Below are 26,028 nucleotides of genomic sequence, written 5' to 3' on the forward strand. Positions count from 1 at the left end.
CGCTGGTGTGCGGCGCGACAACCCCAACGGACACAATACATGGGGGGGGGGGGAGTAAAAAGAAAGAAAATGACCGATATAATTAGAAAAGCCGAAACGAAATTTGTACTATTGGGTGAAAAAAAAAACATAGTCTCCACCCCGCTAGTTGAGGAAAAAAATTCGTCTGAAGAACTTTATTTTCCCTATCAAAACTGGTGCAGGTTGATTTTACATGTTTTGAGCATTTTTTAAACTGGACTGAAACATTTCTCTAAGCCAAATGCTTGCTGGGATAAAGGGCTAGTTAGGACTTCAGAACACCTTGTATATATTGTTGAAGCGAATATGATCAATAAGAGAAGAATAATTCATTGCACCATTCTCCCCAATTTTGAGAAACTTAAAAAACAATATTTTTTACTTTAGTTCTTGAACTTATTTTTAAAAGAAGCTGAAATTAAATATTAACAGCAGCTGAAAAATAAGTAATTAAATAATAAATAAAATAGTTTATAAAAATTATTAATATAGGTAGTTAATATAATTGATTATGGGGGAAAAACCACATTATCCAAGGGGGTGCAGGAATGTAAGTTGTATTACACTAAAGGGGAATGGATTGAAAAGAAAGTTAAGAACCACTGTTCTATAGCATTTCGTTGATCGTATGACTCAATCTCATTAAACAAAAAACAGTGCTAATGATTCAACTGTCACACAATACTAATCAAAACTTTTTCCCTTTGAGACAAAAACAGCAAACAAATGACAATACTATTTATTTAAAACTATCCATCACTTGTTATCTTCAGTTCTTATTGAAACGAAATTAAAAATTTTATCTACAAAAAAAAATATTTTTGTAAAGTTCATTAATTTTTATTCATCAAATTCATCATTGTGCAGAAAATCAAATATGTGGCCTCTTATTTAAATTTCTTATGTACAAAATTGGTAAAGTTCACCATTTTATATAAATACATAGACAGCTTATTCAACTTATTAACTTGTAATAATACATTTGTGCATATATAGCTTTACGCAGGAAAAATAATCAATACAAAGGGTAAATTGAAATTGTAAAAATAAAAATCTCTTTTCTTTTCATCACAAAATTAATATATGTTTTCCTCTGTAAAATAAAATAAAAATCACAGGCAAAAACTAATGCTAAATTAAACTAGTAAAAAAAATGTATATAAAAACAAAACAATATCACAGAATGACACCATTGTATCTTGATCCTATAGCAGTTCATGAACATCAAACCAAAAATATCACTTTCACATTATGAATCATCACAGAGATCAAATAAAAATTGCTTTTGATGTTGACATAAAAAATCTCATATCAGCCACCTCGTTGGGCATTTTGCCTGTTGTGGTTTTGTGTATGTATATCTTAACAAAAGCATTTCTAGATTTTGTCAAATATTTGCCTAGTTGAAAACTTATTCATTTGAGGCATAATAACAGTCTTCTTAATCATGTATTGGGCATTTTTAATTGGATAATAACGATAAATAAACAGGAAGACAACACACATAGAAATATATTTGTTTCATAAATTGCCCAGATCAAAGAATAACACACATAAATTTCTTTCACATTCAAAGTTCATCTTTCATATCATCTTTTCCCGCAGGCGAACTGTCACTTTCAGAGTAGAGTTTAGAAATGATTGGTTGCACTATATCTTCAAGTTCTTTCTTTTGTTTCACATATTCCTCAGCACCAGCTTCTGGGTTGTTGTCAAGCCACTTTATTTTATCGTCAATGGCATCTTCCATTTTTTCCTTTTCAGAGGAACTCAATTTGGCTCCCAGTTTTTCTTTATCATTTATTTGGTTCTTCAAAGAATAGGCATATGATTCTAGCTCATTCCTTGCCTCGACGATTTCTTTCACTTTCTTGTCATCTTCTGCGAACCTCTCTGCATCCTTGATCATCCTCTCAATGTCCTCTGGAGTCAACCGGTTGTGGTCATTTGTGATGGTAATTTTCTCCTTGTTGCCAGTGCCTTTGTCTTCAGCAGTTACTTTCAAGATGCCGTTGACATCTATCTCAAAAGTAACTTCTATCTGAGGTACACCCCTAGGAGCTGGAGGTATTCCATTCAAGTCAAACTTCCCCAATAGATGGTTGTCTTTTGTCATTGGACGTTCTCCTTCAAATACCTATCACAGAAAATTTCAAATAAATCAATCAAGCATTAAAAGCATTTTTTTGATGAATTGATATTTATTGATAAATCAAACGAAGGTAAAAGGTAGTTTGACTTTTACAAACTATAGTATAGTGGAACAGAGGTGCTGATAGGAAGAAAACACTGAGGAGGCTGGAGTTGCAAGATGTCCTGCATATACAAAACTTAAGATCATATTGGGGGGGGGGGGGGGTGAGTTCGTTGTATTGCACATTCATTAATTGTTGAGGGGGACTCAGCCCCCTCATAAAATTTATTCGGGTGTGGGGTGAAATAGCTTCAGGCCATGGTCCCCACTGGGGGGTCTAAGATGATTCTTGTCGTTTTTTAAGTTTTCGCACTTCAAATTCACTATGCCGGAGCCAGTAAAAAATCTGGATAAAAGCGTGCCAGCAGGATGTGTGTGTGTGGAGAAAGGGGGGGGGGTTCTGGCATCTATGTAGTGGAACCTCTCAACAATGGACATCATGGGACTGACATCTTTGTCTACTAATGGGGAGTGCCTGTTAATATATTGCAAAATACATTGAACCCCTGTTACACAGTCTTCAAAAGTGGGAGCATTATAAGCAGAAATGTATACATATATGTACACACACACACACACACACACACACACACACACACACACATATATTTACTCACTTGAATAGTAACAGTGGGCTGGTTATCAGCTGCAGTAGAAAATATTTGAGACTTTTTGGTGGGAATCACAGAATTTCTTGAAATGAGTTTCGTCATCACTCCTCCAACAGTTTCGATACCAAGGGTCAACGGATTGACATCAAGCAGAACTAATTCACCTGTTCATAAGATTATTATAATTTCAATATATATTTACAAAAACAAAGTAAAAATCAGGAGCTTGGGATGTTGGTTTCTCGAGGCTATATTCTCATAATAAACATTCATTCATAAATTGTATGAAGCTAGCAATGTGTAGAAAACTGGGAAGTTGAGTTATCTACTCTCTATTGTAGTATGTTACAGTGAATTCAATTTAAATAAAGAGCAACCAAAGAAAGTATTTTTGAAAATGGTGGTAACTCTGGAAACTGGAGTCAGGTAAGTAAATTGGAGGGAGGGGGAGAAGGGCTTGGGGTCCCCCTACTTTTTTTGTATTTAAAGGATTTGGTTAACATACCTGTTTTTACTAGATATTTATCTTTATGTAATGCATCCACAATACTTGCATAGCTTGCACACTATAGCCATCATTATTTAATCTGCGAATACATGAGGTATTGATGAAAAGAGTAAATCACATCCCCCAATATTTTGTATGAACAATGAAAAAGATTGGACTATAAAAACAACTTTTCTAGATTGTTTCTCCACTCATGTAGAGATAAAAGAAATTAGAGAATTAATTAATAGCTATTCAGAAATCGACAGAGGAGGGATCAGTCAAGCTAACTGCTTCTAAAAATCGAAGTGATACCTCATGAAAATGATAAAGATTGAGAATAAGAAGACAAGTTCATTATGAGTATCATAGCAAAGGCAATGTTAGTTGAAATTGGTAATGGATTGTTTGTAGGACATAGATTCATCTGTAGTATGTTTTTTCATGTAGAAAAATTGATAAAGGAAGCCTTGTTACCATTGGCGTACGCAAGGGGGGTTCTGACTCCCCAAGCCGAGATTATAGTGCTATTTTGCAGGGAAAACCGTAAACCCCCCCCCCCAAAGAAAACTCTGGTTACGCCTATGCTCGTTACTGTACTCTACCAAATTAACTGGAATTTAGAAGAAACGACACTAGACACTAACAGACATCATGTTGTTCTTTCCAGAAAGCATTGCTTTAAATCACTGGAACACACCCCCCCCCCTTCTTCCACACAAAGCAGATACTGTAAAAATGAGATGGCTAAAGAACAAAATTGTAGGGTTTGAGTTATTTGTGGATTTTCTGTATTTGCGGTCACCCTTGGAACGTAACCCCCCTCCCCGGGAATATGGAGGGACGACTGCATATAGTGTTTGTGATATAATGTTACAGTAAATGTGATAAATCATCAGTGATTATGCTTTGCCAAAGACCATTTTGGTAAGTTTGATTAAATTTTGCGAACTTATTACATTTACCACTGATTATGTATAATCCCCCAGGGGTATTGATAAATATGATAAATTGTGTATGTATTACTTAAATTTAACAGACATTTTTCTCGAACTTCAGTCTAGGATGATGGATTCAATTGGTTGATTATGTTTAAAAGTGTTGATAGATGTGAAGAAAGCTAACATTGCAAGAATAATAGTTTATACATTTTTATCCTTATAATACTTATTTTCATTTAATGTAATTTTTACGGCAAAATATGGGTAGCGCACCCATCATGTACTAGAGAAACTACTACTACTAAACTACACATGCACCTCATCCACATTCCTTTGCGGAACTTCTAACGAATTGGTACATGTTGGAATGCATGCACATATTGTGAACCTGATGTGAAGTTTGTTTCTGTGTACTGTTTGTTATGTGTAGACATACTAGAGAAACTGATAAGCGATTGAGTTTAAAAGATATTATTCCATATTTATAATACTTACCTACTTCATTCGGGAATTAAGCAAAATCACCAGTAAAAGTGATAAATATAGAAAAATTTATCAAACTTATAAAGACGATTGGTGATTATGCATAATAACTGCATTTATGGATGATCGCTAATCTGTCACGTTTGTCGTAACGTATATAGTGTGTGTAATATATATATATATATATATATATACCTGTATCTTCTTCTCCACTCAGAACACCAGCTTGCACAGCAGCACCATATGCCACAGCTTCATCCGGATTAATGCCTCTGGACGGTTCCTTGCCATTGAAAAATTCTTTAACAAGCTGCTGTATTTTTGGAATTCGTGTAGAGCCACCAACGAGAACAATTTCATCAATATCCTTCTTCTGGAGATCTGCATCTTCCAAAACTTTTTGAACCGGCTTGAGTGTAGAGCGGAAAAGATCCTGAGGGTCAAGAATATAAAACAGTCACTTTATTTGAAATAGTTACTGTCATACTTTATCACTTCAATTATAGAAACTGACCATAAAATTATAGTACAGTAAGAATCCGTTCATATGTGCAGATTCTAATCTTTTATAGTCCTGGGAAGAAACAAAATAAACATGATCCAATGGAAAAAAAATCTCTGATCAAATAGGCCTATTAGTTTATTATGCAAAGCAGCAAACAGTTGGAATCGATAGTCACCAGAGCAAAGAAATTTGAAAATGTACGATTTTCAAATGATTAAAGTGAGTATTAGCTTCAATGAGTAATCACAACCAATCAAGTAGGTCAAAAGAAAAAAAGCAGAACAGTGAATCCTCACCATATTCAATTCTTCAAATTTAGCTCGTGTGAGAACCTCTGATAAATCCTCTCCTTCAAAGAAAGACTCTATTTCAATTCTTGCCTGGTGTGCTCCAGATAAAGTCCTCTTTGCCTTCTCTACTTCTCGTCTGAGCTTTTGTACGGCTCTGTTATCTTTTCTAATATCCTTGCCAGACTTCTTCTTATAAACTTTGATGATATGCTCCATAACACGTTGATCAAAATCTTCACCTCCTATTAAGAGAATAACAGACACAAAAACCATTGTATTTCAATGTATAAAAAATAACAAAATCATAACAGTTTATAATAAATTATTTGAAGACGAAAATATTTATTTTTTTATTTGTATGTATAGAAAAGATAGTATAAACCAGTGGGTCCCCAAGTGTGAAATGCGACCCCCTTGGGCGGTTGTGTAATGAACTGGGGGGATTTGCTACAGATTCTCCAAAATGAAAACATCCAAACAAGAAATTTATTTTTACTTTTCGCAACGTAAGTAAAAATATGTCAAAAATAAAAAATGCCTCAACTCTCAGGTAAACAGCTACTTACCATACATGTATCATATAATGAAATTTCATCAAATACTACATGCACAATAATCAATAGATCAAGTTAATATTTATGCAGGCAGAGGAGGATCAAAGGCGGTTGAGGCCCAAGGCACAGAAGAAAATATTGGATCCCTTAAATTAGAAAAAAAGTGTAAAGTTTAGGTTTTTCAGGAGCTATTCAGAAGTTGGGCCTGGCGCATCCATCATTAAATCCGCCTCTGTATGTAGGGAAATCAGAAAGAGCAGATTTTAAAATATTTTTGTATTTTTAAAAACTAAAAATACGGAACGATGAGCAGTATGTGAATGTAGATGAGAGGAAATATCTACATTTTAGATTATGAACAATTAATAGTGTGTCTTTTATGAAGCTTTTTTGATGAGGAGAAGTCATTGAAAATATTGGGAGGGAATTATAAAACATTACAAGAGATGCGCAAGATACTCATTCTATCTTAAATCGCAGCTCTGTTGATGACACCGCCCATAGGATTCAAAGCTAAAAAGCATGTGGGTAGTTTGAAATCTCATGACAAAACAGTTCTGCTAAATAAATATATAAAAATAATTTGGTTTCACTTATTGATAATGGAAATCAAAATAACAAAAAAATCAATGGCCTGGAAAACAGGACATATGGTCAGATTATGTATGTGGGTCGACAATAAAATTTTTGTCAAGAGGGGGGTCGTGCTTCAATATGTTTGGGAAACACCAGTATAAACCATTTAACAATCATATAAAAACAAAAGAAACAATAATATCAATTATATTGACATATATTTTTATAATAAATATTGATCAGATATTGAATGCAGAATGACTTATTCATTCTGATTGGAATCTTCCAAACTTGTCTATCTTATTGCCTCACCCTTTTGCAATAAAAATTTTTTATCATTGCTTCTCCCTCCCCCCTTTTTCCTAAGCTTACCCTATTTCATACTTCTAGCTTTTAATACCCTTTCCGTTTGTTCAAGCATTCCTTTTGCTTTTGGTAATACTGCCAACTTAGAAATACTGGTTTAAATCAGTGATTCTCAACTTGGAGCCGTTTGGTTCTCCTTGCAGTCCTGGGATATCTTGGGGGGGGGGGGGCGCAACGAGTGAAAGTTGAGGTATGACGGCTGGTTAAATGGGCCACAGACAGCTGCTGTGAAAAAAATAAATAAATGTGAAGATTTTAAACCAAATTTAGGTTGGGGGGGGGGGGGGGAGAGAATCGACCACTTTCAGAATCCAACAGAACAGCCCATACACCCAGGACCATCTTGAAGCATGAGTCTACCTGGGCATGGTCTGGGGGGGTCTCATGTCCATAGGAGACCTATGCGATGAGATCTGGCACAATGATTTTCAAGTATGTGTGCAAATGTGCAAGCTGTTACTTCCGGCTAAGTAATGGGGGCCAAGAACATTAAAAGATTCATCGAAAGACTGGTTATTTGTGGAAATGAAGATTACAAGGAAGAAAATTCATCACTGCTCCCATGGGGACTCGAACCCCGGTCTCGCTTGCCGGACGAGTGCTCTACCATCTAAGCTATGGAAGCAGATAGAATATTTCAACCTTGAAGAGTATATATATGTATGTTGAAAGGCACCGTACATGGACGGCATCAACAATCAACTAATAGCTTGTGAATGACAAAGGCCAACCAGATGGCCATATGCATATAGAAACGTCCACTATATGCATATGGACGGACGTTTCTATATGCATATGGCCATCTGGTTGGCCTTTGTCATTCACAAGCTATTAGTTGATTGTTGACGCCGTCCATGTAAGGTGCCTTTCAACATATAAATACGCTCCAAGGTTGAAATATTCTATCTGCTTCCATAGCTTAGATGGTAGAGCACTGGTCCGGCAAGCGAGAGACCGGGGTTTGAGTCCCCATGGGACTCAAATGTAAGGTGCCTTTCAACATATAAATACGCTCCAAGGTTGAAATATTCTATCTGCTTCCATAGCTTAGATGGTAGAGCACTGGTCCGGCAAGCGAGAGACCGGGGTTTGAGTCCCCATGGGGGGCAGTGATGAATTTTCTTCCTTGTAATCTTCATTTCCACAAATAACCAGTCGTTCGATGAATCTTGTATTGACAAGTGGAGAGGACGTTTCTATATCCAAGAACATTACTTTGACCGAGGACCCATGATGTTGAGATGGCCCTGCATAGAACTTCCACAAGAAGGATTTACACTGATTTACCAGTCAAGGGTAGACTTTTTCAAATGACTCTCCCATTTGAAAAAGTATCTCTGAAGAGAGCACGCACAGCTTCACCATGATACTTACATATCATGAAAATTAAAGCATTTGCTATTTTCACTTCAAAACATGGAAAATAGATGACAGCATCAGCAGGAACACGAAGCAAGAATAAACATGACAACAAAAATATGTTAGGGCCACACATGTACACAATCACAACACGTTCATGCATGTAACCAATTCATTAGAAATTCCGCAGAGGAATATGTACAAGATACATGTACAGTATCTCATACATACTACAACTACAAAGTAGGGGTTGCAGCTGTACGGTCGTGTAGGCATCATACTGGATTCTCATAGTTGACGAAGATAGAACCCGAGGTTGACGACAAAGTGGTGGTAGGATGAAGAGGGTTTTCTGTGGATTTCCAACTTTGAGGTGCAAATGCAAGCTGGTCTTCCATTCGGAAAAGTCTCTCCACAGAGAGCAGGCAGACCTAACATGATGCCTACATGACATAAAAATTCAGGCATTCGACATTTTCACTTCAAAATATGGATGAAAGATGGCAACACCAGTATAAAAAGGAAAACCGCATAACTGTGACAACATAAATATGCTAGGGCTACACATGTAGCACAAGCACATGTTCATGCATGTACTAATTTGCTAGAAATTCCTTAGAGGAATGTTTACGAGGTGTAAGTAGTGATTATGTATGAAAGGGTTTTATATTTAACGTTTTGATCAGCAAAACGTTACAACCACAGCCACAGAGAGCAACAGTCCTACAACGATAAATCATTCAATCATAACACTTCACTCATAGTTAGAAAAACTGGTGGCAGATGGCAGCACTACACATAACAAGCATTACAGAGAAACAAAAAAAAACTTCACGTCAGGTTTCACTACACGTACACGCACATTCCCGCATGCACCGATTCGTTGGGGGTTCCGCGGGGGGGGGGGGTGTGGGCGGGGTGCATGTGTGGTGTAGCAGTAGTAGGTAGGGCCTCCAAAAAATGGCTCGGGGATCCATGATGTTCTTAAGTCAGCCACCTCGTTGGGCAATTTGCCTGTTGTGGCATTGTATTTGTATTTGTATAAAAGGCTTAGTTACGAAAATACAGAGGAAGTTTGAAAAAAAGGTAGAAATTTAAGTTTTCAGATGAAATTCAGATAATGACATAGCATAAAGTTTTGTTCGCAGAGAATATTTACCCAAATGAGTGTCTCCATTAGTTGCAACCACTTCGAAGACGCCATTGTCGATAGTCAGCAAGGACACATCAAACGTTCCACCACCCAAATCGAACACCAGAACATTTTTCTCCCCTTCCTTTTTATCAAGACCATATGCAATAGCAGCAGCCGTCGGCTCATTAATGATTCTCAGCACATTTAAACCAGCAATAGTACCGGCATCTTTTGTAGCTTGCCTTTGTGCATCATTGAAGTATGCTGGAACTGTGACAACAGCATGAGTCACTTTTTTCCCTAGATATGATTCTGCAGTTTCTTTCATCTTTATTAAAACCATAGAAGATATTTCTTCAGGTGCAAAATACTTGACACCTTGTGCTGTGTCAACTTTGATATGAGGTTTCCCAATCTTCTCTATAACCTGGAAATATACATACAGAGTTTCAACCACTTATTATTTGATAACATAATTGCATTGCAAAACTATATTTTTTAATGTAAATGATTTCAATGTTTAACAAATTAATTAAACTTTTAATGCCAATGGTCCCAATTGGGAACATCGGTTTTATTAATTACAAAAAAATATTATTCTTACATGAAAGCACTTGATTTTTTTTTTTTCCTGAAAGCATGAGATTCTAAACTTAATTTGCAAAACAAAAATTTCATTCATTTCAGCACTTATGCCATAAATTTAAATTTTTTAAGAAAGAGTAAAATTTAATTTTTTTTGTTTTGATTTTTTGATTTCAATGTTGTTACTATGGACATAGGCAAGTCCAGAAAACGTACAAGAATTTTTTTTTCATGAATTTTATGGTTGATGTCTCTAAAATAAAAGATCAGGACAGGGAATAACAGCAAAAAAATTAGAAAATCAATTCATATCTTAATTCGTTCGGTAAAAGGTTAATTGATTATGATATATATAATAAATAGGCCCTACATCATATAATTAAAAAAGAGACATTTTAATGTGCTGCACACTTCCATATTGTTGTTTAAATAATTAAATTAGTTTTAATTTTAAATGGCCGATGCTTGTATCCTCCTTTGCTTCTATGATTACGTGACTAAGGCTTTGGGTAAGAGCAAAAATGTCGACGTTGTTTTCCTTGATTTCCAGAAGGCATTCGATCGGGTCCAACATGGCAAACTCTTGAAGCGTTTACACGAGATTGGAATAGGGGGCAACTTGCTGAATTGGATAGAATCGTGGTTAAGAGATAGGTCGCAACGAGTTATGGTGAACGGGGAATTCTCTGGTTGGACAGACGTCACAAGTGGAGTTCCTCACGGAAGTGTCCTTGGCCCCATACTTTTTTCACTTTTTATCGACAAACTCGATCAGGGTATTGATGGAATTACTAGCAAATTCGCAGATGATGTGAAGCTAATGGGGGTAATCGGAAATGAAAGCGATAGGGAGTTGCTCCAGACCAACTTAAACAGGATTGCAGCATGGGCAAATGAATGGAGCATGACGTTTAGCGTAGATAAGTGCATGGTCGCTCATTTTGGTTCGAACAACCCACGGTTCTCTTACGAGTTGAATGGTGTTGAATGCAACTAGAGTCACCGATTTGGGAATTCTCATTGACGAGCGACTTAGGTTTTCTGAACATTGTTCAGCGGTTGTCAAAAAAGCGAATAGAATGCTTGGTCTCATTTTCAAAAAGGTCTCTTCGCGTTCTCCTAAAGTCATTCTTCCGCTTTTTCGAGGCTTAGTTCGTCCTGGACTGGAGTATGCTGTAAGGTTTTGGAGACCATACCTACAGAGGGACATAGACTTGGTTGAAGGGGTGCAGAGAAGAGCTACGCGTGTCCTTATTGGCACACAGGGCTTGAGTTATGAAGAAAGACTTCATTTTTTGAATATGTTTACATTGGATGAACGCAGGTGTCGAGGAGATATGATCGAAGTGTTCAAAATTTTCAATGGGATGGATAGGATGGACCATGAACTTTTAGTACACCGCCAATCGACTGCTTTTACAAGGGGACACCAGTATCGATTGGTGAGGGACAATGCAAGGTTATGGTGTCGCAGGGAATTTTTCTCCAATAGGGTTGTTAATAAATGGAATAGCTTACCCCCGGAGGTAGTAAATTGTAACACAATTGACACGTTTAAAAAGAAATACGATAAACATGTTGAGGTAAATCGAGAAGCTATCCATTCTTAGAATAAGACAACCATAAGTATTCTTTATGGGCATTGTATAATATTTTATCATGTGTATATATTGTTTGTAATTTGTGTTAATTGCATTTTTAATTGGGTTGCTGTATTTTTGAAACATATGACAACCATATTTTTATGGGCATCTTTTTATCAGCCACCTCGTTGGGCATTTTGCCTGTTGTGGCGTTGTATTTGTATTTGTATTTGTAAGTGAATTGAAATTAAAAAGTATACAATCTTTTGGAAACTACTTTCATTACAAATGTCCAAAGTCTCATAAAACTTTTGCCTACGATTTTATGTTTCCTCAAGTTATCACAACTTAACAGTAAAAAAAATTTAATTAAGAAACTCTAATTTTCTCTCTTTCTAGATCAAACTTTACAAATCTGAAATTCTGTGGTTGTTTTGGCAGTTCTTAAGGAATTCCATCTCCACACACATATTTTGGATACATGGTAATTTAAATTGCGGTTGATTAATTATTTAATTTAGTATTTTATATTGCTTAGAACAATGGTTCTGATGGTTCTGAAAGTGTACATCATGTCCCCGGGATCCACAATGTCAAAATTCTGACAATATAAAATCGGTTCAAAGTCAGGAAAGTATATAATTATTGCACAGATACACAATTAAAATCACAAAAGAAATATTATACTGAATTTACATCTTTTAGAAAACTGATAAATTGCTGTTTGGTAGGTTTTACTGAATATTCTGGCTCGTTCAAATATTGACCAAATGCAGCCTGTAAGCCAGCTGTTGACCCCTCCTGGTATATACTACTGGCTCAATATCCCTCAATATATTTTAACAATTCTTTACTCCATTCTCCCTTCTTCACATGCTTCATCACTGACATCAGCTGATTCACCTCATAATTACTTAAAAACAATTTTGTGACCAATCGGACACAACTGCATTTATGGCAAGTTCTTCTGTCTTGAGAAATTTTTTTTCTTGCTTGATTTTGGTTCTTCAGAAATTCTTCTTGTCTGCTTCGAAATGGATTTACTGTGTCTTCCCGACATTGAATTCATTTGCAAGAACACAAACTCTTATTTTACGTTTTTCACTATATTCAATGACATAATATATTCATCGAATGACTTTTCAGAGTCTCTTCTCTTAGTGCTAGAGAACAAAGATTTCTAGAGCTGTCCATTTTAAACAACAAAAAATCACGTAAAATATATGAGCACAACCATAACACTGACTCCAGAGTTGCCAAATATTAACAAACTTCAAGCCAAAATTTCATTGAAAAGTAAACAAAAAGTAGATCAAATATTAGAGATTGTGCTGCTATCTGGTGAGCATAATGTGAACCAGAATTTCAATAGTATTTGTCTGTACAGGGGTTTTAGTCCAATGGAACGAATAATAAAAATGGTGCCAGTGATTGTACCTGAGGGTGACCATTATATATAAGCAGGGGGTCTGAAATAGATCATTTAAACAGGCTTTTTGCCGGGATATTTTTATTTGGCTGTAAAACAGAGGTGTCTGCATCTGAGGGGTGAATGTTAAGAGGGGTTTTACTGTACTACCAGCTTTTTAAAGAGTAAAATTATTGTTATAGACAGGTGCATCTATAAAAAGTGATTACCGCTGTAGGCAAGTTCAAAATACATTGCGTAAATAGGAGTTCTGCCTGGACAGAAGAAAATATTGTTATAGGTAGGTTTATTATTATACAGAGGTTTAACTATACATGTGAACTCAATATGAGCATCAGGTCTTTCTAGCCATCATCACATTTTCCTAGAATGAAATTCAACTTTCATGTGAGAACCATTCTTTTTGTTGTTATTTTTTTTAATTCTACAAGCAAATATTGCTTAGAAAAATACTAACTGCTTAAAGAACCAATTCTATTTAATTAAAATGTAACTTAATTGCCATATATACTCGTATATAAGCCAGGTTTTATTGTATAAAAATTTGCTTTAATATTGGTGGGGGGAGTGCGATGATGGAGATTGTAGAGAGAGGGTTTTTTAGTCCAATACATCAAGGAAAGAGACTTTTTCTGGATATTATGCTGAGATGAACTGGGAAAGAAAAGTCTACTCGTCTTCTTTGGAAATTTAACCCCTTTTAATTTAGGTAAGAATGCTATCCTTACACAGCCACTGTGGTGGGCTAGTGGTCATAGTGACGGACTCACATTGCGAGGATCCGGGTTCGAACCCCACCAGAACCACAGTGGTGGTCGGCTGAAGTTGGTTTTCTGTAGTTCCCAACTTCAAGACACAAATGCGAGCCAATCTCCCCGTTAAAAAGTCTCGCCACAGAGAGCAACAGGCCTACAACATTATACTTCACTCACAATTTCAAGTATAGATGGCAGCACTTAAATATCAGATACAACACTAGCTACACACTAAGACTGTTAGGTGCACTCACTTTGTTCCAGACTCTGACACGAAAGCTGGGCTGGAAGAGATCTTGGCAACAGGATAAGTCCAGTTCCTGGCGTTCATTGCTATCCTTATACACCACGAGAAACACAACTTATAAAGCACAGTAGCATGACACTGACACACTGAAGTAGAGACTTGACAGCCTCCCTTAACTTCAGCAAGTGGCGACAGCAAAGGGAATGAGATATATGAGAGTATTCCTTCTTTTATAAGGAAAGCGAAATCTTGTCTCTTCCCTTGATGGAGTTAGTTTTTTTTTTTGGGGGGGGGGGGGGAATTGCATAAGCACTGCAAGGAATAGGCACTGCCCCCTGAAATTGTTTTGGTTTTTTTGCAAATGTAGTGGTAAAGAAAATTACAGTGGTCAGTAAAGGAAATTAAAAATCCATAACTCCTCCACTCAAATTTCTCTCCATTCAAAAACTTATTATGTATTTCAAGATCCAAACTACCCTATAAATCTACACTAAATACAATGACCTTGATCTTACCTTAAAAGGGAAATATTTCACATCATGTTGTACAGAAGGTTCACTCCAATCACGACCGATCAGTCGTTTTGCATCAAAAACTGTATTTTCAGGATTTGATGTCAACTGGTTTTTTGCAGCATCCCCAATCAGGCGTTCACCTTCTGGTGTGAATGCAACATATGATGGAGTGATACGATTTCCCTGATCATTGGCTATGATCTCAACCCTACCATTCTTGAACACTCCAACACTGAAAGAAAATAATTTGGATTAATATGATACAATACGACATGTTCTTTTTCCCTTTCTTTTTTGTACCAAAACATTGTATGTGATATATTTTTGGTAAGAACTAAAATGAAAATAATATACAAAGTTATGAAACGTAAGAGGCATGTTTTCTTTTGTTGATCAAAGGTTCCTTATAAAAAATTCCTTTGAGGTTCTAATGAAGAGTGTAACATACTGGAAAATGTTGTGTTGTATCCCTGGCAGAATACAGAATAAGTGTATGTTTGAGATTGTGAGTGTGTTATATATCCATTTAAGGGATACACCCCTATTTAAGGAAACAGGGGATTATAGGTCCATGCCCCTTTGAATAAGAACTCATTTACACCTTTGAATAGAAGGCACCTTTAGTTTGATATTACCTCTACTTAACTTAATTATTTCCCCCCCAAAGCAGATGTCTTTCATTGTTCCAAAACAAATCTTTGGCTGACTGAAAATATTCAGCAATAAAAATTTCCATGATACTGTTTTCTTACTTCTATTTAAAGTTATTTTTTATTTTTTTCATTTTCCCCCTTCATTTAAGGGATAGAAAGTCTGACCCCGTGGGTGTCCCATATTGAAAGGTTTCACTTATGAACGATTTATACGTATCAAAAGGTTTCACAATACGGCTTCATGCATAAAAAGAAATCCAACAAAAATGATGATTTTTAAAGTGTTCTTTCCACTTTTTAATTTTATTTTAGGCAAATACAGTATAATCATTGAACAATTATTCTATAGAGGAAAATAAGTTCTATTTCCAGTGTCTTGACCTTTTCCCCATGTAGAAAAAGTTTTCTCATTTAATATTTTTTTATCGTATGGTCCTGATGACAATATATTCAGCAAGGTCCATTGTATTATAAATACAAATAATACAAATACAAATACAACGCCACAACAGGCAAATTGCCCAACGAGGTGGCTGACCTAAGAACATCATGGATCCCCAAGCCAGTTTTTGGAGGCCCTACCTACTACTGCTACACCACACACATGCATTTTTAATTGGGTTGCTATATTTTTGAAATATATGACATCCATATTTGTTATGGGCATCTTTTTCTCAGTCACCTCGTTGGGCATTTTGCCTGTTGTGGCGTTGTATTTGTATTTGATTCTGCATAAACATATGGGTAAAATTGAAAAATATTGTGGCAGATAATGTATATAATGAAGAAAGCTGCATCAGATACCAGCATAATCATACAAACTTCAAGATTGTTAAAATTCATCTTTTTTACTGCTATAAAGACACACAAAAAAACAACTTAGCAATAAAAACAGATTTTATAAAAATAAATTTTAAAACTGATTTATATCATATACTTCTCATCCAAAGAAATACCAATACATTTTCTAATTTCAAATGAATGGGAAATACTATTCTTACTATTAGCATGAACTCACCATGAATATGTTGTGCCCAAATCTATACCAATCACTGTACCCATTGATTCTTTATCAAACTTTTCTGCTTTTTTGTCTGCATAACATCCAATAGCCAATAGAGCCACAAATATGGCTAACTTGAATAGAGACATCTTTAACTTGAAGGAAAAATGAAAATGCTTATTAAATACAAATACAAATACAACGCCACAACAGGCAAAATGCCCAACGAGGTGGCTGATAAAATTAAGATCAATAATATAAATAATATTCTCTATACATCAGGGCTGGACAAATCCCAGGCGACATGTTGCCATGGTGACTAAAAAATTAGTATTGGTGCAGTTAATAAATTGCAAGCTGAGAGCAGCACAAAATGTTTGGAATTTATAGCAGCATATTTTCCAACATGTGAAAGAGGATCACTATGCCCTGAAACAGTCAAAAGAAGCATTATTGTGGACCTTCCCCTTCGGGTAAACATTTTTTTGGTGATTAAAAATTTTTTCTGGTGCCTATAGATTTTTTTTGAGATTTGTCCAGCTCTGCACTACATTATAATTTTGCCATGATCTTTTTAAAAACAAGTAATTTATTTTTCAAAATAATTAGTTTCACAGACTATATAATTCTATTATCATTGATATCAATGATGCAATGACTCTTATATTCACCGATTCACTAATACATAACTGAAAATATTATCATTCAAAGACCACAAAATTTCTGACATTCAGGGAAAAAGTATATGAATAAAATATTTACGAAATGAGTCAAAAAGACTTTGGAATTACTAATTTCCAATAACTGTTTTACTATAACGTACATATTTTAAAATATGAAATTTTGGGAAGGAAAAAATTAGTTTAATTTCTAACTTGCTTGGGAATCACTCACAGAGTAGAATAATCGCAACCATGAAATTCATACATCAACAGCAAACAGGATATGCAAAAATCAGAGAAAAATAAGTGGGAGTATTTTGAATGAAAAAATAATATATGAGAAATAAGCCAATTTTTCATTTGTGTATGTTTTGTAAATATTCATGTTAAATAGACTCTATATAGTCTGTTTCAAAAGTTTAGGCACTACAGATTTTTAATTGCACCATGGATACCGTTTCAAATTTTGATTTAATTTTTTTTTGCTTGTGATCAGAATACAAAAAACCTACGTTAAGCTTCTGTCATTGTCGAGGAAAATAAGTTTTGGATTTTTAAATTCAATATTTTGAAAAATAGTTGTCTCAAAAGTTCAGAAAACTTACGATTATATGCAAATTTCAAAGACTGCGTCTATATGGCATATCAGAGACGTGATAGTGTAAAAGTGGAAAGCTATCAGATTGGTTTCCATTAAAAAACAAATGATGAAGTTGTTGCATATTTTGTACGATGAAATCTTTCCAATACTTGAAAACAAAAAGAAAGGCATTGCTATTATTTTGAGCAGGTCGTAATGAGGTATCTGACATATATTGGCCCAACGTGTGTCCCAAAAGCCAAAACCTGGTTGTAGTAGGCAATGCAATGCAAGTTTACACAAAAACAAAACTGTTGGAAGATTGGCTTAAACGAAAAAAATTAGCTTGAATGAAATTACGGAAAATCCTGGAGTGAAAATTTTCAACAGATGCAGTTCATAGATAGATCAGAGAAGCTTGCATTTGAATCATACTGGAGGGTTAAGAAATTGCCTGTCATGAGGAAGCACCAAAGAGAGATAGAGAAGCGAGACTGCAGGCATGAAATCATATGTTTTATGGAGACAAATAGCTTGATATTATATTTAGTGGTGCAATAAAAATGGAACTGCCATGTTCCAGACGGATGTTTTCAGCCGACAGTAAGGTGGAGCTTCGATAATGGCATTAGCTTCTAATGTGGTCAGGCTTCCTTAACTTTTGGAATTGGTCGTCAAAACTTTGATGCTTAAAGGAGATCCTTGTGTGAGAACCATTATAGAAAGAATAGAAAGAAAATAAAGGAGAGATTAGAGAAGATTTAGGAGGACCAAACTTGACATTGTAACATTATAACATGTCTATTCAAAGATCTGTTGCCAGAAAAAGCTCTTTGATCACAAAAATATACCAGTTTTTGACTACCCATCAATGAGTCCTGACTTGAATCCTATTAGGAACGTATGGGGCATACTTATGATAAATCTGCTTGCAAATGAAATACAATATTCGACTGTTGATGACTTGAAGAGTTCTATTGAGGAAACATGGTACAGTTTTGATGTTGAAACCCTACAGAATTTAATTAGATCCACGGAGGATAGTGTGTTTGAGGTTGTTTGAAAAAATGAAAAGCCTATGAGCTATTTAAAGCATGTAATTTAAGTAAATCTGAATTTTCTCCAAAATTTAAGACAGCCAATTTTTGTATTTTTAATACTATACATATTCTAAACATTCTTTCATAGAATTTTTTTTCTGTAAATGTAGAAATGCATTTGGTGTTTATTCATTAAAAGATGATAATTTTACTTATATTTTTCTTGTTATTTTAAGAAAAGTACAATATCTAAACTTTTGAGATGGACTGTATACAGTGGAACCTGGTTAATTCTGATTTTGGATAATTTGAACTTTTATGAACTCTCCTTCAGTTTTCTATCTAATTTAATGTTAAAAGTTCTTGTTTAATTCGAAGTTGGAGGAAAAGAAAATCATAATTTTTGTTCGAGCAAATTTAGTTTATAAAAATTCTAGAAATTTTTATAAACACTCGTCACAAGTGGAATTCCTCAGGGAAGTGTCCTTGGCCCCATACTTTTTTAACTTTTTATCCATAAACTCGATCAGGGTATCGATGGGATTACTAGCAAATTTGCAGATGATGTGAAGCTAATGGGGGTAATCGGAATGAAAGCGATAGAAAGTTGCTCCAGACCAACTTAAACAGGATTGCAGCATGGGCAAATGAATGGAGCATGACGTTTAGAGTTGATAAGTGCATGGTCACTCATTATGGTTCGAACAACCCATGGTTCTCTTACGAGTTGATGCAACTAAGGTCACCGATTTGGGAATTCTCATTGACGAGCGGCTTAGGTTTTCTGAACATTGTTCAGCGGTGGTCAAAAAAGTGAATAGAATGCTTGGTCTCATTTTCAAAAAGGTCTCTTCGCGTTCTCCTAAAGTCATCCTTCCACTTTTTCGAGGCTTAGTTCGTCCTGGACTGGAGTATGCTGTAAGGTTTTGGAGACCATACCTACAGAGGGACATAGACTTGGTTGAAGGGGTACAGAGAAGAGCTACGCGTATCCTTATTGGCACACAGGGCATTATGAAGAGAGACTTCATTTTTTGAATATGTTTACATTGGATGAACGCAGGTGTTGAGGAGATATGATAGAAGTGTTCAAAATTTTCAATGGGATGGATAGGATGGACCATGAACTTTTAGTACACCGCCAATCGACTGCTTTTACAAGGGGACACCAGTATCGATTGGTGAGGGACAATGCAAGGTTATGGTGTTGCAGGGAATTTTTCTCTAATAGGGTTGTTAATAAATGGAATAGCTTACCCCCGGAGGTAGTAAATTGTAACACAATTGACACGTTTAAAAAGAAATACGATAAACATGTTGGGGTAAATCGAGAAGCTATCCATTCTTAGAATAAGACAACCACAAGTATTCTTTATGGGCATTGTATAATATTTTATCATGTGTATATATTGTTTATAATTTGTGTTAATTGCATTTTTAATTGGGTTGCTGTATTTTTAAAATACACTCATGTCCATAAATAAAGGATAATTCAGAATCACACGGAAATCGAAATCTGAAGTAAAAATTTCACCTGTAGAATTATCACACATCTGCAAGAATGATATGCAAATTTCCGGAAGCCACCAGATGCTGCCGATAGTACGTCACAATGACGAGAGTGTAAGAGGGGGGGGGTATATAAGGAATGGTGGTATATAAGGAATGGTGGCAAAGAAGTGAAATTGTTCACAAGAGTTCTGTAAGGCACTCAGTGCCATAAGCGAATAGTTATGACACAGAGGACACATGTGGATGATTTTTTACGTGGTAGAATTATCAGCCGCCTGGAATGTGGGCGTACTCAGATGGAAATATCCGAGGAACTTGGAATCGCCCAAAGTGTCATCTCTAGGCTTTGGCAACGATTCCAAGATAACGGAAATGTCAGTAGACGTTACAGTACAGGTCGCCCCCGAGTTACAACGCCGAATGAAGACCGGTATTTGGCAGTAACTGCCAAAAGAAGCAGATGGAGCACAGCATCCGGCCTGTCTCGTCAGCTATCTGCAGCCACGGGTACCACAGTTTCAAGGCAAACCGTGTACAGACGTTTGGGAGATATTGGTATATATGCTCGCAGGCCTGTCAGATGTGTTCCGCTCACGGCAACTCACTGTCGGCAGCGATTAGCCTGAAGTAGAGAACATGCAATGTGGACATCGTCACAGTGGCCTTCTGTGATGTTTTCCGACGAGTCCAGGTTTAGCTTGCAGTCTGATTCACGTCGGACTTTCATATGGAGAACGCCAGGTACCCGTTACCACCAAGACAACATCATTGAACGACACCGTTACGGTGGTGCAGCATTGCTCGTTTGGGGTGGAATTATACTGGGTTCCAGGACAGATCTGCATGTTCAAACCGGAACCATGAAAGCCCAAATTTATCGGGACATCATTTTGGAACAACATGCACGTTTGTTTAGGGGTGCCATGGGCGCAGCATTTGTGTTTATGGATGACAACGGCCGTCCTCACCAAGCAAACATCGTAAACGAATGCCTTGAATCTGAGGATATAACCCGTATGGAATGGCCAGCATTCTCACCTGACTTGAATCCGATAGAGTATGTGTGGGACATGCTTGGCCGATGTTGCAGCCCGTCAACCACCTCCTACATGTGTACCGGAACTTTGGAGAGCATTGCTTGCTGAGTGGAGTGATCATCCCCAAGATCAGATCGATAATTTGATACTCAGCATGCCTAGGCGTTGTACGGACTGTATTTTATCGCATGGGAGACATACAATGTATTAACCATCATACCAACCATGCACTAATAAGTTTTTGTAAAGGAGATATTTTTTACAATTGCTCCAGGGAGCAAAAATCATAGCTTTTAGGAATGGTAGCATACATACACCATCGTTTTTGTTCTTTATCTTTTGTTTAATAAATGGGCTTTATGAATAAGTAACGTTTGTTTTGTTTCTGAACCTTTATTTGCCGGAGCTGGCATTATCCTAAATTTATGGACATGAGTGTATATGATATCCATATTTTTATGGGCATCTCTTTATCAGCCACCTCTTTGGGCATTTTGCCTGTTGTGGCGTAGTAGTTGTATTTGTATAAATCACACATACACAGACTTTGCTTTTCTCAATCAAGTTGCCTAACAACAATTTTTTAAAGACAAATAAAAATATGCACATTTTAACATTGCTCAGCTGGAATGAATAGAGAAAGTGTACGACTTGATACTGATTATGCTGTTTAATCTATGGATCAAAGGTAATTTGATTTGACAACAGATTCAAATTTTGAATGATATTCCTTCATTCAAAATCTCAATCTTTTTGTCGTCATTGAATATGAAAAGCGCAAATTGTAATACGTAAATGATACTTATATTTCCTTGATAGCATAAGAATGATATGCAAAATTTGGGAAACAGTTTCATAACTGATGATCATGAACCTGTTTTCATAAATCAGGATTTGAACATGGTGAGAAATACTGTGGTGATGCAAAACAGTAGAATAATGTATAGCGGATAAAAACAATATTATAATTACAAATTATTAAAACTTGGGAAACAGTTTTGCTTCTGGCAATAAAAATTTAATAAATTATAATTATTATCCTTTGTGAATGTTTATGTTTAAATAGTAATTTTTAGCCATTTTACAGATCCAGGATAGATTATTTGGATAATTCCAACTTTTTCCCAGTGACTTTGGACTTTGAATTAACCAAGTTCAATGGTATATAGAGAAAATAACATAAAAAACATTATAAACATCAATAAATTGTTCATAGAAAGCATCTGGTAACAGAATAAAATTTACATTATGCTGCCAGAAATATTTAATTTGGGTTTCAAAAAAACCATCTCAACCCCATTGAAAGCTAAAAAAAAACAACAAAAAATAAATAAATAAATAAATAATATACCGGAAAATGTGTAAAACCTCTGAGGTTCTTCCCTATAAGAACATGTTAAAGGATTTTTTTTTTCTCAAATACAGATGTAAATTTGTGCTGTTAGCATATTTTTAATCGAAACAAAACATCAAGACAGAAATTTAATTAATTACAGTGTATTAATTAAATTGGTCAAATTACTAATTAAGGGCCAGTTTGTCTTGATTTTACTGTTATTGTATGATAAACAGATAAAATCTTGCTTAGCAAAGTTGAGAGAATAGTTGTTTCTTTTATTTACAATTCTCTCAATTTCGTGGGATTTTACAAAACTCAACACAGTAACTCTCATAAAAGGACACCAACAGGGAATAAACTCTTTCTAGATAAAAAAAAATAATTGTACTCATATGGCTGCATTTTGTACTAAAATGACACTAAAACATAGGCTTTCTAAAATACCAAATAAAAGAGAAAAGAAATTGGTATATTGATTTTTGGCCATGTGTATTTGCCATGATTCAAGTATACACAAGACCATAGAGCAGGGGTTCTCAACCTTGGTAAGCCCACTGCCCAGTTTCATTCATTTTTATAAGTGGAAGGCCCAGTCAAACACAAGATCAACGGCAAATGAATGAGGAAAAATGAAACGGCTGATCATTCAAAGCCCGGTATGAATGAGTTCAGGGCCCGGTACTGGGCCGCAGCCCGACAGTTGAGAAACACTGCTATAGAGGGCTAAGTGTTAAACCATAAAAATTAAATTGTTTCAAGAATTCAAGTATAAAAAATAATATACATAAATATAATAGTCTATAGAGAAAACACATATATATAATAGTATATAACTATAATATATAAATATAATCTTAAAATAATAATATATAAGGGTAATTCTCATGAAGTTGGTCTAAATTGTGTCCCAGACCTGTTAGACCCTTTAGTTATTATTCTGTTTACATTAAATATATTTGACTCAGAATATTTTTGTCTTACTTTCTATTTATATTCCAGTTTCTAAAAAGTTGCTACTCTGTTTTCAGTTTTTTAAACATATTTTTGCTTGAACAAATTTTCATTTCTTAAAATAAATGTCCTTCTCCTGACTATCCGCAGCCCATTTTTCAAATTTTGCATAATGATAACTTTCTATATTTTTTAAAATAAAAATATATTATTTCTTTTAATAATATATATTTTTAGGACCAGTATACTTTCATATTTTACCATTTTTATAATATTAAATATTTTTTATCCATAGTTTATAGCCAAATGAGAATTTTCTCTAGTTTTTCTTTTTATTTGTGCCATTTGGAAAACATTGGTTTAAGTCCTGGAACACCAGTTGAAACCTATCAAATTTTATGTTGAGAGAAGGTCAAGAAGAATGTAGCAATCACTTGAATGAACCTACTTTTAAATCAATTAAAATCATACATTAATATCATGTCTTCATATATATTGAAAGCTGACAAAGTTCAGGACTCCTACCCCCCCCCCCCCCTCCCCAAAATGAATGCTATTTCATTTTTATTATGTTAGTTTACCATGTAATTTTATTGTGTAATTATTTTATATGTTCATTATTTATTATGCTTTACTTTTGTACTTTAATTTACCGTATTTAAATCTACAGAAAATATTGATCTGGAAACCGCATTATGCACAGGATAGGTGGCCCTGATCATTCACGCTCCATAAAGATAATAGAGATGGAAAATTGGCTAAATTAGATCACTGAAAATTAAGCTTCTTTTTAAAAGGCAATAAAATTATGTTCAAGATGCAAATTGTGTTGCTGAATGAAGGAAAAAAATAAAAGAATTTCTACAATAGAACTGTTATCTCGAATGATTAGAAAGCTGAAAAAAACCATTACACCTATTTCTTTTTTCAATTTTTTTTTTTTTTTTGCATGTATTTCAAAAAATACATCTTTCAGTGTCATTTCAGTACAAAATAATAAGTACAATACTTTTTCATCTGGAAAGAGTTGATTCCTTGTTGGTGTAATTTTTAGAGCTGCTGAGATTTTATGTGTTCAGAGATTCATAAAATCACATGAAATTGAGAGGATTAAAAATGAAATTCTCTAGATAAAAGTTATTGAACTTTGCTAAACATTATTTTATCGGTTTATAATTATTTTTTTAAGGTAAGCTGTTTATTTTACCATTAATTAACCATTTTAGCTAATTTGAAAATTCACTCTAATTAATTAAATTGCTGTGATGATGTATTGTCTCAATTATGAAAATTTACCAACAGCACCCCCATTAGAAAAAACTTTAATAAAAAAAACAAAAAAAGTAATACGTTTTTATGGGGGGGGGGAACCACATAGTGTTAAAATTAACTGCTCATCCTTTTAAGGTATCCTACTATCTTTATTGCCACTTTTCTTTAAAATAGCACTGGTGTGATCTTTAATAACATTTTTTGATATAAAGTGCCCTAAAATATGGTGAAAACATAATAAATTTTGAACTATCAGTCATTTTCTATGAAAAAGTCATTTTTATGTCAAATTTTAAGCAAAATCCATGTGATTTTCCAAATAGGATTGCAAAAATTTCTATGAATGGAATATTTTGTTATTTTTACAGTACATTCAGCTAGTAATGGTGCAGGTTATGAACCAAAATTTAAAGCATTATATGATGTGCTCATAAGTTACACTCAAATCTGTTAATGTAAGTGTAAATTTTCTGAAATTTCATTTTACATTTTGTCTATAAAACACTGTAATTAGACAAACATATGTGATAGACCAGATTTTGAATCATAGCCTTGGCAATATGCATAGCAGAATATCATATAAAAAATTTCGTAATGATACAATGAATCCATTTTTTAGAAACCATGTTTCAAATTCAAGTAAAATATCAAAAGTGACATTCATCATTAAATGCATTTAAAATTTTGCCATATAAACAAAACACCTGTTTCAGAATCACAAAGAATAGAGCTTTCATACAAGAATAAAATAAATAAAAATCTATGTTTTCAACGTAGTTGGATACCTTAAAAAGTTAAGAACACAACGTGATGAAAACTGAAAATTATATAGATACATGAAGACAAAAGTAACTATCTTGAATGATTAGAAAAAATGTATTAAAACCAATTAAAAAAAGCTTCTTTTTTTTTAAATTTCACAACCTCATAATTACCTAGACATTACAATAAAATTATAAAATAAATGTATTACAATGGTGTAGAAACATACCATTAAAGGAAAGAAGAGTCTATTAGAATTAATTTTATATGCTAATTTCTTACACCGGCCGGGTAATTAATGTTCTTTCGCACTTCACGGATAAACAACTACTTTTCAACAACGTTTAAATTATTGGGCCTCGTAATTACCTGGTTCGTTTTGCAGATTTCATTCACTGTAGATTGAAGATCGGTGGAATGGTTTCAGTTCGGTGGAATGGTTTCGAGAAAAACAAAAAAACAACGGGTAGAGAGGCTATTGGACTCCTCTCATACGTAAAGCCTTGTCATTTGGGGCCGAGAGGGAAAAAGAGGAATGATGCGTTGTTTGTAGTCGCCGAATCAGCTGTGCTGAAACGACT

At 34.8% G+C, this 26,028-nt stretch overlaps 1 protein-coding gene across 2 annotated transcripts; it reads right to left on the reverse strand.

The window, feature by feature from the left end:
- Positions 1–742: 742 nt before the first annotated feature.
- LOC149087744 (endoplasmic reticulum chaperone BiP-like) lies at positions 743–26,028 on the reverse strand. 2 transcript variants are annotated; one of them, XM_089231635.1, is made up of 8 exons: positions 25,817–26,028; positions 16,308–16,447; positions 14,637–14,868; positions 9,547–9,949; positions 5,539–5,774; positions 4,933–5,170; positions 2,833–2,990; positions 743–2,158 (listed from the first exon to the last, which is right to left on the reverse strand). In XM_089231635.1, exons 2-8 carry the CDS (start codon positions 16,439–16,441, stop codon positions 1,592–1,594), a joined length of 1,968 nt encoding a protein of 655 aa, XP_089087761.1. In that variant the 5' UTR covers positions 16,442–16,447; positions 25,817–26,028; the 3' UTR covers positions 743–1,591. The 2 variants fall into 2 exon arrangements, with proteins under 2 accessions (XP_089087761.1, XP_089087760.1); XM_089231634.1 differs by lacking the exon at positions 25,817–26,028 and adding an exon at positions 25,677–25,802 and having other exon boundaries at positions 1,482–2,158.

This window comes from Pholcus phalangioides, unplaced genomic scaffold, assembly GCF_987345545.1.
Source record: "Pholcus phalangioides strain wild (caught in Gottingen) unplaced genomic scaffold, Ppha-v1.0 ptg000004l_1, whole genome shotgun sequence".
NCBI classification, from domain to species: domain Eukaryota; kingdom Metazoa; phylum Arthropoda; class Arachnida; order Araneae; family Pholcidae; genus Pholcus; species Pholcus phalangioides.